This window comes from Gopherus evgoodei, chromosome 7, assembly GCF_007399415.2.
Source record: "Gopherus evgoodei ecotype Sinaloan lineage chromosome 7, rGopEvg1_v1.p, whole genome shotgun sequence".
Lineage (NCBI taxonomy): Eukaryota > Metazoa > Chordata > Testudines > Testudinidae > Gopherus > Gopherus evgoodei.
This window is the reverse complement of record NC_044328.1, coordinates 77,360,066-77,373,309: the sequence shown is the minus strand read 5'-3', so window position 1 is coordinate 77,373,309 and position 13,244 is coordinate 77,360,066. Positions and strand designations below refer to the sequence as shown.

At 40.3% G+C, this 13,244-nt stretch overlaps 1 protein-coding gene across 6 annotated transcripts in view; it reads left to right on the top strand.

The window, feature by feature from the left end:
* Nucleotides 1-13,244, top strand: part of USP4 (ubiquitin specific peptidase 4) — a 124,074-nt gene that overhangs the window by 41,198 nt on the left and 69,632 nt on the right. For 5 of the 6 annotated variants that reach the window (XM_030571277.1, XM_030571278.1, XM_030571281.1 and 2 more), the window contains exons 7-9: nt 9,567-9,710; nt 10,300-10,417; nt 12,482-12,655. In XM_030571277.1, coding sequence (XP_030427137.1) covers nt 9,567-9,710; nt 10,300-10,417; nt 12,482-12,655 — 436 coding nt within the window. The remainder of the gene's footprint in view (nt 1-9,566; nt 9,711-10,299; nt 10,418-12,481; nt 12,656-13,244) is intronic. The other variant, XM_030571280.1, reaches the window with a different exon arrangement.

The following is a 13,244-nucleotide window of genomic DNA, read 5'->3' as shown; positions in this document are numbered from 1 at the left end:
TGTTACTTAGTGACTCAGCTGCTGTCACTTCTTGAATTGGTTCCTCTGTGTTACTTAAGACACAGTCAGAAGAAACTTCTTCCCTTGTGTGCTGTAGAACTAGCTGCTCCAAGAAGCAATTGTTAAAAGTTTATGCTGGAGGAATTTTTGGAAGAAGTTCTATGATCTCTGTTATCTAGTCTGACCTCCTATATGATCACTAAAGGTCCCTTCTGGTTTTGGGGTCTATGGATATATGAAGTCTTGAAATTTTCTCTAAATTTGATCCTGTTGTGCTGTTTGACCAGTTTCTATGTACAGTAGATAGTTAATGCCCACAATTCTAGTTTTGTGGGATCTTGTTTCCTCATTGATCTTCCTCAGCATTGTGCATTGGGTTTCTTTATTGATCCAGAGGCCAGTAGTATAGCTTCAGTAATATATTTCTATTTTGAAAGCTTGGGATTTGTATTCATATAGATTCAGCTGTGTGATGGTCTTCAGTCAGAATTTTTATCTCACTAGATTCTATGGAATCCCTAACATCCAGTGCTCCTTCCCCACCTGTTCAGCCTTCTGTCTTTTTCTGTACAGTTTGTAAGCAAGTATTTCAGAATACCTTTGTTTTTTTTCATTCCACCATGTTTCTGTAATGTCTGTTTATCAAGGTCCTTGTCCATGGTAGGTGTTCTAGGTCTCTGATATTTGCTTTTAAACTTCTTGCATATGTATTGTGACAAAGTTCCTCCTCTACCTTGGTGGGTCCTGCGCTTATTGGCAGATTTGCTCACCTCAGTGATCTTCCCCACGGTCTGGATCAACTCCTCCTGTGTCTGATGAGGAGTTGGGAGGTTTAGGGGGAAACCGGGCCCACCCTCTACTCCGGATTCCAGCACAGGGCCCTGTGGACTGCAGCTGTCTATAGTGCCTCTTGTAACAGCTGCAAGACAGCTACAACTCCCTGGGCTACTTAACCATTGCCTCCTTCAAACACCTTCTTTATCCTCACCACAGGACCTTCCTCCTGATGTCTGATAACGCTTGTACTCCTTAGTCCTCCAGCAGCACACCCTCTCACTCTCAGCTCCTTGTGCCTCTTGGTCCCAGCTCCTCACACGCACTTCCTCTCCTCTAGCTCCTCCCTCCCTGACTGGAGTGAGCTCTTTTTTAAACCCAGGTACCCTGATTAGCCTGCCTTGATTGGCTGCAGGTGTTATAATCAGCCTGTCTGCCGTAATTGGTTCTAGCAGGTTCCTGATTACTCCTGTGCAGCCCTTGCTCTCGTCACTCAGGGAACAGAAAACTACTTAGCCAGTGACTAGTATATTTGCCCTCTACCAGACTCCTGTACCACACTGGCCTGGGTCTGTCACAGTATATAAGTATCAGAGGGTAGCCGTGTTAGTCTGGATCTGTAAAAGCAAGGTGCCACAGGATTCTTTGCTGCTCACAGTATATAGACACTTGTTCTTGACTAGATGCCTGTTTTATTTAACTCCTTGATCTGGCACCCTGTTTTTTGCAGAATTTGCCTCTATGGTCTTATCCTGTCACTGCTCTATTTCAGTTGCAGTTTGCACCCTACCCTTTATTGGATTTACAAATACCATTGTATGTTCAACATCATAATGGGCTTTTGACTTATGTGCTGCTCAGGCCCTTCCAGCGTTCAGTTTAAATGTTCCTCCAATGTGGTGTTTTATATTCCAGCAGCCTGGTCCCATTCCAATTTAGGTGGAGTCCATCTCCTCTGTATAGGTTCCACCTCACCCAGATGTTCCATGGTGTCCAATAAACTTAATCTTCTCTTCTTTGCATCATCTTCTCAACTATGTATTGAGACTCTGCAGTTCCATCTGTCTTCTGGACCTCTGTATGGAACTGGAAGCATTTCAGAGGAAGCTGCCTTGGAGACCTTGGGACAAAGTCTTCTATCTAGCAGTCTAAATCTCACTTCCAAGACTTTTCTTTTACATGTCCTTACATCAGTGATACCAACATGTACCATAAACCACAGACTCCTCTTCAGCACTCACCGGAAGTCCATCTCAGTGTCTCATAATATCTGCCACCTTTTGCACCAAGCAGACAAGTTATAGTGTCAGGTTCACAGTCCTATTTGCTAGAGCTGGACAAATAATGGGATTTTTTTGGTTTGCTGACAGTTTTGAAAATAAATTAAAATTTCATATTCAGCTGAAAATGTTTTTCAGAATTCTTTGGTGAATTGAAAAGTAAAAAAAAAATGAATAAAAACGTTTAGTTATAGCCAAATCCTAATGAGGCAAATAGAAAGGAGCACAAACACTGCCAGCTTAAGTGCAAGAGTGTAATAAGAAAAGCTAAAGAGGAGTCTGAAGAATGGCTAGCCAAAAACTCCAAAGGTGGTAATAAAATGTTTAAGTACATCAGAAGCAGGAAGCCTGCTAAACAACCAGTGGGGCCCCATGACGATCAAAATACAAAAGGAGCACTTAAAGATGATCAAGTCATTGCGGAGAAACTAAATGGATTCTTTGCTTCAGTCTTCACGGCTGAGGATGTTAGGGAAATTCCGAAACCTGAGCCGGCTTTTGTAGGTGACAAATCTGAGGAACTGTCACAGATTGAAGTGTCACTAGAGGTGGTTTTGGAATTAATTGATAAACTCAACATTAACAAGTCACCGGGACCAGATGGCATTCACCCAAGAGTTCTGAAAGAACTCAGATGTGAAGTTGCGGAACTACTAACTAAGGTTTGTAACCTGTCCTTTAAATCGGCTTCGGTACCCAGTAACTGGAAGTTAGCTAATGTAACGCCAATATTTAAAAAGGGCTGTAGAGGTGATCCCGGCAATTAAAGACCGGTAAGTCTAACGTCGGTACCGGGCAAATTAGTCGAAGCAATAGTTAAGAATAAAATTGTTAGACACAGAGAAAAACATAAACTGTTGAGCAATAGTCAGCATGGCTTCTGTAAAGGGAAATCATGTCTTACTAATCTATTAGAGTTCTTGGAAGGGGTCAAGAAACATGTCCACTGGATCCTCCTTGTCCACATAGTGTACTTAGATTTCCAGAAAGCCTTTGACAAGGTCCCTCACCAAAGGCTCTTACGTAAATTAAGCTGTCATGGGATAAAAGGGAAGGTCTTTTCGTGGATTGAGAACTGGTTAAAAGACAGGGAACAAAGGGTAGGAATTAATGGTAAATTCTCAGAATGGAGAGGGGTAACTAGTAGTGTTCCCCAGGGGTTAGTCCTAGGACCAATCCTATTCAATTTATTCATAAATGATCTGGAAAAAGGGGTAAACAGTGAGGTGGCAAAGTTTGCAGATGATACTAAACTACTCAAGATAGTTACGACCAAAGCAGATTGTGAAGAACTTCAAAAAGATCTCCCAAAACTAAGTGATTGGGCAACAAAATGGCAAATGAAATTTAATGTAGATAAATGTAAAGTAATGCACATTGGAAAAAATAACCCCAACTATACATACAATATGATGGGGGCTAATTTAGTTACAACTAATCAGGAAAAAGATCTTGGCGTCATCGTGGATAGTTCTCTGAAGATGTCCACGCAGTGCGCAGAGGTGGTCAAAAAAGCAAACAGGATGTTAGGAATCATTAAAAAGGGGATAGAGAATAAGACTGAGAATATATTATTGCCTTTATATAAATCCATAGTACGCCCACATCTCAAATACTGTGTACAGATGTGGTCTCCTCACCTCAAAAAAGATATTCTAGCACTAGAAAAGGTTCAGAAAAGGGCAACAAAAATGATTAGGGGTTTAGAGAGGGTCCCATACGAGGGAAAATTAAAGAGGCTAGGCCTCTTCAGCTTGGAAAAGAGGAGACTAAGGGGAGATATGATAGGTATATAAACTCATGGAGGTATATAAAATCATGAGTGATGTGGAGAAAGTGGATAAGGAAAGTTATTTACTTATTCCCATAATATAAGAACTAGGGGTCACCAAACGAAATTAATAGGTAGCAGGTTTAAAACAAATAAAAGGAAGTTCTTCACACAGCGCACAGTGAACTTGTGGAACTCCTTACCTGAGGAGGTTGTGAAGGCTGGGACAATAACAATGTTTAAAAGGGAATTGGATAAAATCATGGTAGCTAAGTCCATAAATGGCTATTAGCCAGGAAGGGTAAAGAATGGTGTCCCTAGCCTCTGTTCATCAGAGGATGGAGATGGATGGCAGGAGAGAGATCACTTGATCATTGCCTGTTAGCTTCACTCCCTCTGGCGCACCTGGCATTGGCCACTGTTGATAGACAGATACTGGGCTAGATGGATCTTTTGTCTGACCCAGTACGGCCGTTCTTATGTTTAGATGTAGGTTTCATTTCATTTTAAACATTTTAAGTGATTTATTTTGAAGTTTTTTCAGATCAGTTTTACAGCTATATCAGAAAATGAATGATTGGTTATTTCATTTAGCAAAGGTAATTGAAGCAGATATTTATGAAGTCATTGGGAGGTTAACTATCTCCAATTCAACAGGTTAATCATTACTATTTGGAGGATTTTCTTGCCATGCAGAGAAAATCACCAGACATTTAAATTGTTTTATTTAACTAAAGCAACAATGTTATGTATTCTGGATTTTTTTTTCTTAGACAGCAAACATAATATTTTAACAAAACAAGCATATGAATTTTTGAATTTAGTTAAACATTCACGTTTTTTAAAATCAGGTTTGTTTTTGTTAAAATTATTTTTAACTAAAATAATTAAATGAAATATTTAAGAAAAAAAACACCCACAAAAATTAAGTTGACTGTCACCAGGTCAACATGAGAAACTTAAAATATTGGCTTCTGCGGCTAACTCAGTCATCTTCACCTTCATTTTCCTGTTTGTTCATAATATGGAAAACAAAAAAAGTTTCCTGCTTTTTCAGGTGCCAAACGATTTCTCAATTTGGAATGAATTAGTCTAAAGGAGGAAAATATTCTTTCTACGCCGGCAGAAGCTACTGCTGTTAAAGTGAGATTATCACTTCAACAGTCTCTGAATCCAAGTGCTTAAGTGACTTCCACCAGTTCACTGCTGTGACTTTCTTTAAAACATCATCAGCAAACATATATCTTGAATGGTTCATCCTTAGCTCTGAAGTTTTATAGTTGGCATTATGGAGGGACGATTGCTGGATGTCCATGTCATAGCCAACTCCTCTTCTTTAACAGTTAGGGTTTGACCGTAGTACCGAGTATTGAGAATATTTACAAGAAAATGAGCTGGTGAAAGTGCTTGTCTCATTTGTTTTATTACTGCTTGTAATTTAACTCTGTCATTGCCTATTTTTCTTTTTAAGATCTTACTCAGTTCCTTCCAAATTTCAACAGCATCAGGAATAAAACAGCTATTTCCCTGCATTTTGTTCAAGGCTCCAGAAATAGGTTTCAGGGTACTCAGCATGTGTTCAACAATTCTGTTGAGAACTTTGGCTGTGACAATTTGTGAACAAAATCATGAAAAAATAGATGGCACTGTCATCAGATTAGGCCAGTTCTTGATATAAAGGTCAAAACAGTCCATTACTGAGTTCCATCGCATGTCTTTTGGGAGAGTTAGGCATTTGAATTTTTTCCCACAGTTTGTGATAGCTTTTACTGCTGCATATTGGAAGTATTCTGCTGTGTGTGCATTTTCTGATGTATCAATTGTTTTTGTAAGGAAGACATTCTATTCTTCTGTTGTCACACAAGCACATACAACAGGATCATTGTGGATATTGCTCCACCCATCAAGACTCAGGTTAACAATTTCACCCTCTAGACCTGTTGCACACTGCTTAATTTCTTTTTCATACACTTTATTCAGCAATTTCCCTGCGACATTTGCTCCGTTGGGTGGCCTGTATCCTGGTCTTAATGACTGAACCACGTTAATGAAGTGTGGGTTCTCAGTCATACAGAAAAGAGAGTTTGTTGTGTAAACAAACGGGGCTATTTTTTCATTAATTTCTATATATACTTGTTCATTAGCCTGTTCATTTGTAAGCTGACCCCCGAAGATGGTTAGGTAAAAATAGCAAAAACTGTATGACCCTTTCATAAGCCGACTCTATATTTCAGGGGTTGGAAAACTTTGGGTCCTGGCCATTAGGCTAAGCCGCTAGCAGGCCTGGACATTTTGTTTACTTGAAGCGTTCACAGGTACGGAGCCCCTCTGCTCCCATGGTCCACGGTTTGCCATTCTCATCCAATGGGAGCTGCAGGAAGTGGCCACTTCCCGCAGCTCCAATTGGCTGGGAATGGCAAACCGTGGACACTGAGAGCTGAGGAGCTCCGTGCCTGCTGCCAAATAAACGAAATATCCGACCCACCAGTGGCTTACCCTAATGGGCCAGGAGCCAGAGTTTTCTGATCCCTGCTATATTTTAAAAGCTGTCATCACAAGAAACACACAGAAGTTGTGCTAGAATTATTTTAATGTAATCTAACTTAAAACCTGTTGTTGTTATAATAACTGAACAAATATATATTCACCTTCAAAATTACAGTCAATATTTAAAGTCAGTAAATGGATATTTAAAACAAGTAACTTAGAATAATATGAGACTTTAAAAAGTCTTAAAATCCTTCAAAGTCTGAATCAGTCTCTGATTCACCAAACGGTTCATTAAACTCTGCTTCAGTCACAGCTGCACCTGCATTGACATCGTAGATGTCAGCAGTATTGTCTTCAGACTCAGATTCCTTCTCATCATCAACCTCTGTTGTCTCATCATAAAATATGGCATCATCTGACCCATCGAGTACATTGCTGATACAGCATTTCCTAAATGATTTTTCTATCCGAGGGAATGGACACCCACACGTCCTTGACCCACTGGGTGACCAGATTGATTTTGGGCTTCATAAGATTGCTGCCTTTTGTCAACTTCGCCATGCCTGAGCACATCCATTCAGACCATATTTTGCGTAGCCTGTCCTGAAAGTGTTTGTTCAGGCAGACATCAAGCGGTTGTAGAACTGAAGTTAAGCCTCCAGGTATTACAGCCAAAGTAGTTTTCCTATTTTTGGCCACATTTTTCACCTCATCCGTCTTGTGTGCCCTGAACATGTCCCAAACAAGCATAGCAGGTTTCTTGAAAAGTGCTCCTGGTCTCTTATTCCACACTTTTCCCAGCCATTCAGTAATGGCACTTACATCCATCCATCCCTTTTTGCGTGCATGTACGATGGCGCCAGCGGGAAATTTCATGTTTTTAGGCAAGGTTTTTCTTTTAAAAATAATGTAACTTCCTGCAGCTCCCATTGGCTGGGAACAGCGAACTGCAGCCACAGGGACCTGAGGGGCTCCTTGCCTGCAAATGCTCCAGGTAGACAAAACGACAATGTATTAGATGTTCAGTGATTTATAAAATCATCAAATTTTGGTGTAGACCCGTTTATAAGGCAACCCCTGGCTCTTTGATGTGTCACTTTTTACCAAAAATATTGGGCTTATGAACTAGTATATATGGTACCTCTCTTTGTAATCTACTGGTTCTTATCACAAATTGATCTATAGTTGTTTCTGGATGGTGGAGGTTTTTTTTCGTTTTTTTTTGCTACAGGTAATATACCTGTGGCTCTGTGACATACATGATGTGACTGAAACATTATCATTGGCAGATAACTCTGAAACTATAGAAAATGATGGTGATAGGCTTTCAGAATCCTGTATGTTGAAGATGAAGTCTCCTAAACCAAATAAGTCAATGCAGTTATTTAATTATTATTACCGTACTGCTCACATTGTAAAAGGAAGATCTGCCTATTTCAGCTATTTATTTTTTATCACAACTGCATCTAAAATGATAGTACCATAGAGTAGCAATTATATTTTTTGCTCAAACATGAGAATTCAAGAATAGTCCAGAAAGAAGACAGGCAGTCCTTAAGAAAGAATTATGAAGTAAAGTTTACTAACATGAAGATCCTGCATATTTAGACATGTTCCTTACATCGTCTTCAGTGCAGCTTCCTCCTGAGAAGGAACATTTCTCACAATGTTGTTTCATTTGGGCAAGCAGGCCTTGCATTTCTTTGTTGCACTTTTTGTATTTAGCACGCATGCCTGTCTTACTCACAGGTAGAGGAACTTCATTAAAATATTCCCAAACTGGGTCTCTGTTACAGCCTGCTGCCATTATAGGTTTTCCCTTCTAGTGAGAGAATGGTATGATAGAACTCAAATCAATGAAGGCTACACTCAGAAAGACCTCCAGACTTTTGGAATATGCTGCTCACTTTTGTTTCTGCTGCCTGTCCCCCTCCTCCTCACATTTATCTCCAGACTTTTTCTCCTTGTCTAGATCTATTCCAGCCCCAACAATCTTCTATTCACTGAACTTTTTGAAACGTTGCACTTTTAGAGAGGTATGTACACAGATTTGCAGAGGGACAATAGGGTTGAGGTTTGTTATTTCTCACCTTTATTTATTTATTTATCTAAAAACAATTTTGCTGTTAACAAGCATGTTATCTCTTGAGACACAAATCCACAGTTTGAGAACTGCAAAACTAAGCTTCTCTGATGGTATTGTCTAGACTGAGCACTGGGTCCCATTGTTTAGATAGAAAGATTAACCTAAATAATCTATACAGAAGCCCCTGGAACCCCATAAGATTGGGTCCCTAATCCATGAACTATCGGAACTCATTTTACCAAACTTTTCTTAAACATTACATAAATATATTCTCATACTATAGAATTAGAATTTATAATTCCTATTCCATAATGAGATATCTTTGAGCTATAATGTATCTTAATTAAAACTATCTTTGATATTTTTATTTAAATTTGATTTTTTTTTGAGTCGTTGATTTTTATCCACCCTGGTAATAAATTATTTGTCAAGGTCCATATTTTTTGGTCCAGGTCTAGACTCCGAGAAAATAATACAAAAACAAGAACAATAATGATCATCATCAAGTTAATAAAAGGATATCTTTGTCCATTCACAAGCATCTGGTGGTCCAGATTTGGCTTACCATCCGCCTACTGACTACCCCATATAAGTAGTTCTGTCTCTCTGCTCCTCCAGTTCACCCGCTCTAACCTCAAGATGATGCAGCTGGGCTCTGAGTGCTACAAACTGCTTGTGTTGGGTTCCTGCATACACCACTTAGCCACAAAGCATGTAGTTTTACATGCTGTACTTGGCCCAAGTTAGGTAGTGCCCGCCTTTCTTAGTCTGCGGTTTGTTTCTTACCTGCATAGTTAGAGTAAGTTTTAAAGAGAGGTGTTTTGTTTGGTAGTCTGTTGTTTATTTAGGGAAAAGGTTTTATTATTTTTAGAGGGTTTAATTTCTTAGTGCACCAGGCTGTTTAGAGCCTGCTACCCACTCAGTCCAAACGTCCTGGCTTATGCCATCTGGGGCCTCTTCTTGCGTATGATTGGCTTATTGTTTCTGCCTCTCACTTGTGATGCCCTAGATTGACCCCGTGTTCCAGACTAGTGTTTTGGAAATGCAGATACTAACAGGTTAAGATTGTAAATTCTCAATCAGAAATGACCTTTATTTCAGAGTGCCAGAGTCTGGGGTTTGCAAAAACTGGTGGCATTGTTTCTGCTTCTTTCCTTTCTCCCAGATCAAGCACTGCAACTAGCAGAAATTTTACTAGTACTTCAGCATCATCAGTAAATTCTTATTCCTCAATGTCTGTCTCTTCTGCCATTGCAAATGGTGATAGCAATCACTCCTATGGACTGACCAGCTCCAGCCTTGGCAGGGGGTAAGAGCAGGAATGCTTTTCTTTCCCCCTCTCCTTCCTGTGACTACCTTTTTGTGTCCTCCCTGTTACCTCTGGCTACTTATATTTTCAAGCTGTTGTTGAAAGAAACACTTGCCCCACTCTAGCCCAACTGCATGAAAAACTAGCACTTACTCCAACACCTATTCTCCCTTTCAGATGTTTTGTGTCCCATTCTTTGGCTGTGATAGGCACTTCACAAGGCAGAGACCATAAAACTTTCACCAACGTTTGCAAAGTAGTAGCTCACTTGCATATGTCTGTATAATGTGATAAAGGATTGTAGGCACCATACACTTGAGGAAAATATTGTCATAAAGTACTAGAGGTAAATGGTCAAAGAAAAGTAGCCTGAATAGATACAGAAGATACATTGTTACAGTAAACATCAGACCTGCCAGTGATCAGAGTTAAATGAGATGTCAAAACTAACAAATATGGAAGAGCAGAAATATATTAAAAAGCACCAGTAAGAAGGAATAGCATTTGATGCAAATCGTAAACATTGCTGTGATGGGTGAAATGTGGACTGGTGTGGTCTAGATAACAAATTGTTGTTTTCTTCTTCCAGAGTCTCTGGCTTCTCCTATAACTCCTACAGCTGCAGGGAGTCCCCTTTCCAGTCACAGCCCGGCATCTGTGGGCTCAGTAACTTGGGAAACACCTGCTTCATGAACTCTGCATTACAGGTAAAGGGCTGAAAAGAATCCACTTCACGCCTTATCCCCATGGATCCATTGCACACCTGTCTCGTGCTCTCATATAGCACCTCAGAGTGTGTTAGGCACTTTATAGGCCTGTTAGAAGACCATTAGCTGTCCTGAAGAGCGTCTAGCCCAGGGGTCGGCAACCTTTCAGAAGTGCTGTACCAAGTCTTCATTTATTCACTCTAATTTAAGGTTTCGTGTGCCAGTAATACATTTTAACGTTTTTAGAAGGTCTCTTTTTGTCAGTCTGTAATATAGAACTAAACTATTGTTGTATGTAGAGTAAATAAGGTTTTTTAAATGTTTAAGAAGCTTCATTTAAAATTAAATTAAAATGCAGAGCCTCCTGAACCGATGGCCACGACCTGGGCAGTGTGAGTGCTACTGAAAATCAGCTTGTGTGCCACCTTCGGCACACGTGCCATAGCTTGCCTACCCCTGGTCTAGCCTAAATAGGTTGCATACAGGTAAGAGGTCATGGGGGCAGAGATTCAAGATAAAGTATTTTTTGTTTTTAAATACTGTCAGTTTTCTTTTTTTGACAATATTTCCATCTCGTTGTTGGGTAAAATGTACATGTGATTTCCCCATGTTTAGCAATTGCATTCCTTCGCTGTACCTGGACTCTATGCCAGGCACACACAGACGGCAGAGTCGAGGAGAGCAGGAAGGTAGCTTCCTAAAAGCCTCCCTACCCTGCTCAATGCTGATTCCTAGAGTCACTGGGTTACAGAAAGTATCTCAGCACCAGGGAGGAGGAGCAGCTAGGAGGAGGGAAGACCAACTGTACCTGGGTAATCTTCAGATTCATTGAGTGGGGCAGTTCCAGGGATTGGTACACACCCCTCCCTGCCATGTTGGTTTGCGGGGACCACAGCATCACTGTGTTGCTCCCGCCTCTGGTACTTTACACAAGAGTTTCCCCCCGTTCGTGTAGGTTAGAGACGTTCTACTGTGTTACAGAAGTCGACTACTCATGCATCTTTAATCTCAGTACAAATGAGGAAAATTGCTATAGACAGAGTGGGGAGAAAGGTGTCACATGGAATAGAGTGCTCCCTTTTCATATTCTCCATTCTACTATGTCAAGTATCAGAGGGGTAGCCGTGTTAGTCTGGATCTGTAAAAGCAGCAAAGAGTTCTGTGGCACCTTATAGACTAACAGATGTATTGGAGCATGAGCTTTCGTGGGTGAATACCCACTTTGTTGGATGCATGGATTCCACTGTGGACAGTTACAATTATATGGTATCTTTTAGGCCTCATTTCAGTCTGCAGGAGTTCAGTGGGTTGGAAAACCTTTAACAGACACACTCCTGAAAACAGCTAGCTATGCTGTCTAAGCAGAGGCTAGCTTCACTACTGCTATTAGCCACACCGAGTGCTATGTGTTTAGTGCTGGGATTAGAGACAAGGTGGAGAAATTGTAGATCAGAAAGTAACTCTTCATTAAACTGTAAGTGACATGAACAGAAGCTGTGCATTAAAGGGGCATCTCTGCTTCAGCAATAGCCTTAGCAAAGTGCTGATACACCTCTACTGTGATATAACGCGACCTGATATAACACGAATTTGGATATAACATGGTAAAGCAGGGCTCCAGGGGGGCGGGGCTGTGCACTCTGGCAAATCAAAGCAAGTTTGATATAATGTGGTTTCAGCTATAACGCGGTAAGATTTTTTTGGCTCCCGAGTACAGCGTTTTATCAGGGTAGATGTGTATTTACACTTTTTACCATTGGAAGAGAAGTCGGAATATTGTGAACTCTTTTATATGGCCTTTCTTGTCTGAGTTGCATTGCTTACATTGTATCTCAATACGAGGCTTTCTGTTTTACTAAATTGTGAGAGAGCTGTAGATTCAGAACTTGCATTGTTCCTTTTAAATACTTTGTTCTGTCTACTTTCACATGAGCGTTTATAAAGGTTTTGTCATTTCACATATGTACTGATGTGAAAGTTGGACTGTTGCATTACTTCCTTCTCATAGGAGTTTGCTGTCCTAGACAATGACATGAGCTTTGTAAATTTTTTTTTTTATTTCAGTGTTTGAGTAACACCCCACCTCTGACTGAGTATTTCCTGGAAGATAGATATGAGGCTGAAATAAATCACAACAATCCTCTGGGGATGAGAGGAGAAATTGCAGAAGCATATGCAGAGCTTATTAAGCAGATGTGGTCTGGGAGACACTCTCACGTGGCACCTCGTATGTTCAAAGTAAGTAGACACATTTTTCAGGGAGGGATGGTAGTGAAAGCAGGGTTAGAATGAAAGTTGTAATGTCTTTCCGCAGGTTTTGCTGTCACGAAAGCTATAATGAAAAATTGCCCAAGTGCTGTTCCAGATCTTTAAAAATGAGGTACACTCATCTTCAGAAGGGTGCTGGAGCAAATTGATAAAGCACATAGGAACCTACTCAGCATACTATAGCCAAAGATTTTGAACTTGACAATAAAATAGCTGAACTGTGAACAAAAATACAGACATTCTCATTTAAATAAGCCATTATACAAGAGGGCTGGACGGTATCACATGTTGGACCTGTCTTTTTTTTGATGGGTTTAAGGAAGGTCCTGGGAATTGCAAACCAGTGAGCCTTTCTTCAGTGCTAGATGAACAGGTTGAATAATTTAAAAACAGAATTTTAAAACATACAAAGGAAAATAGTGTGATATGGAAATAGGAACGTAACATAAGAATGGTCATACTGGGTGAGATCAAAGGTCTGTCTAGCCCAGTATGCTGTCTTCCGACAGTGGCCAGTGCCAGGTGTTTTGGAGGGAATGAATAGAACAGGTAATCATCA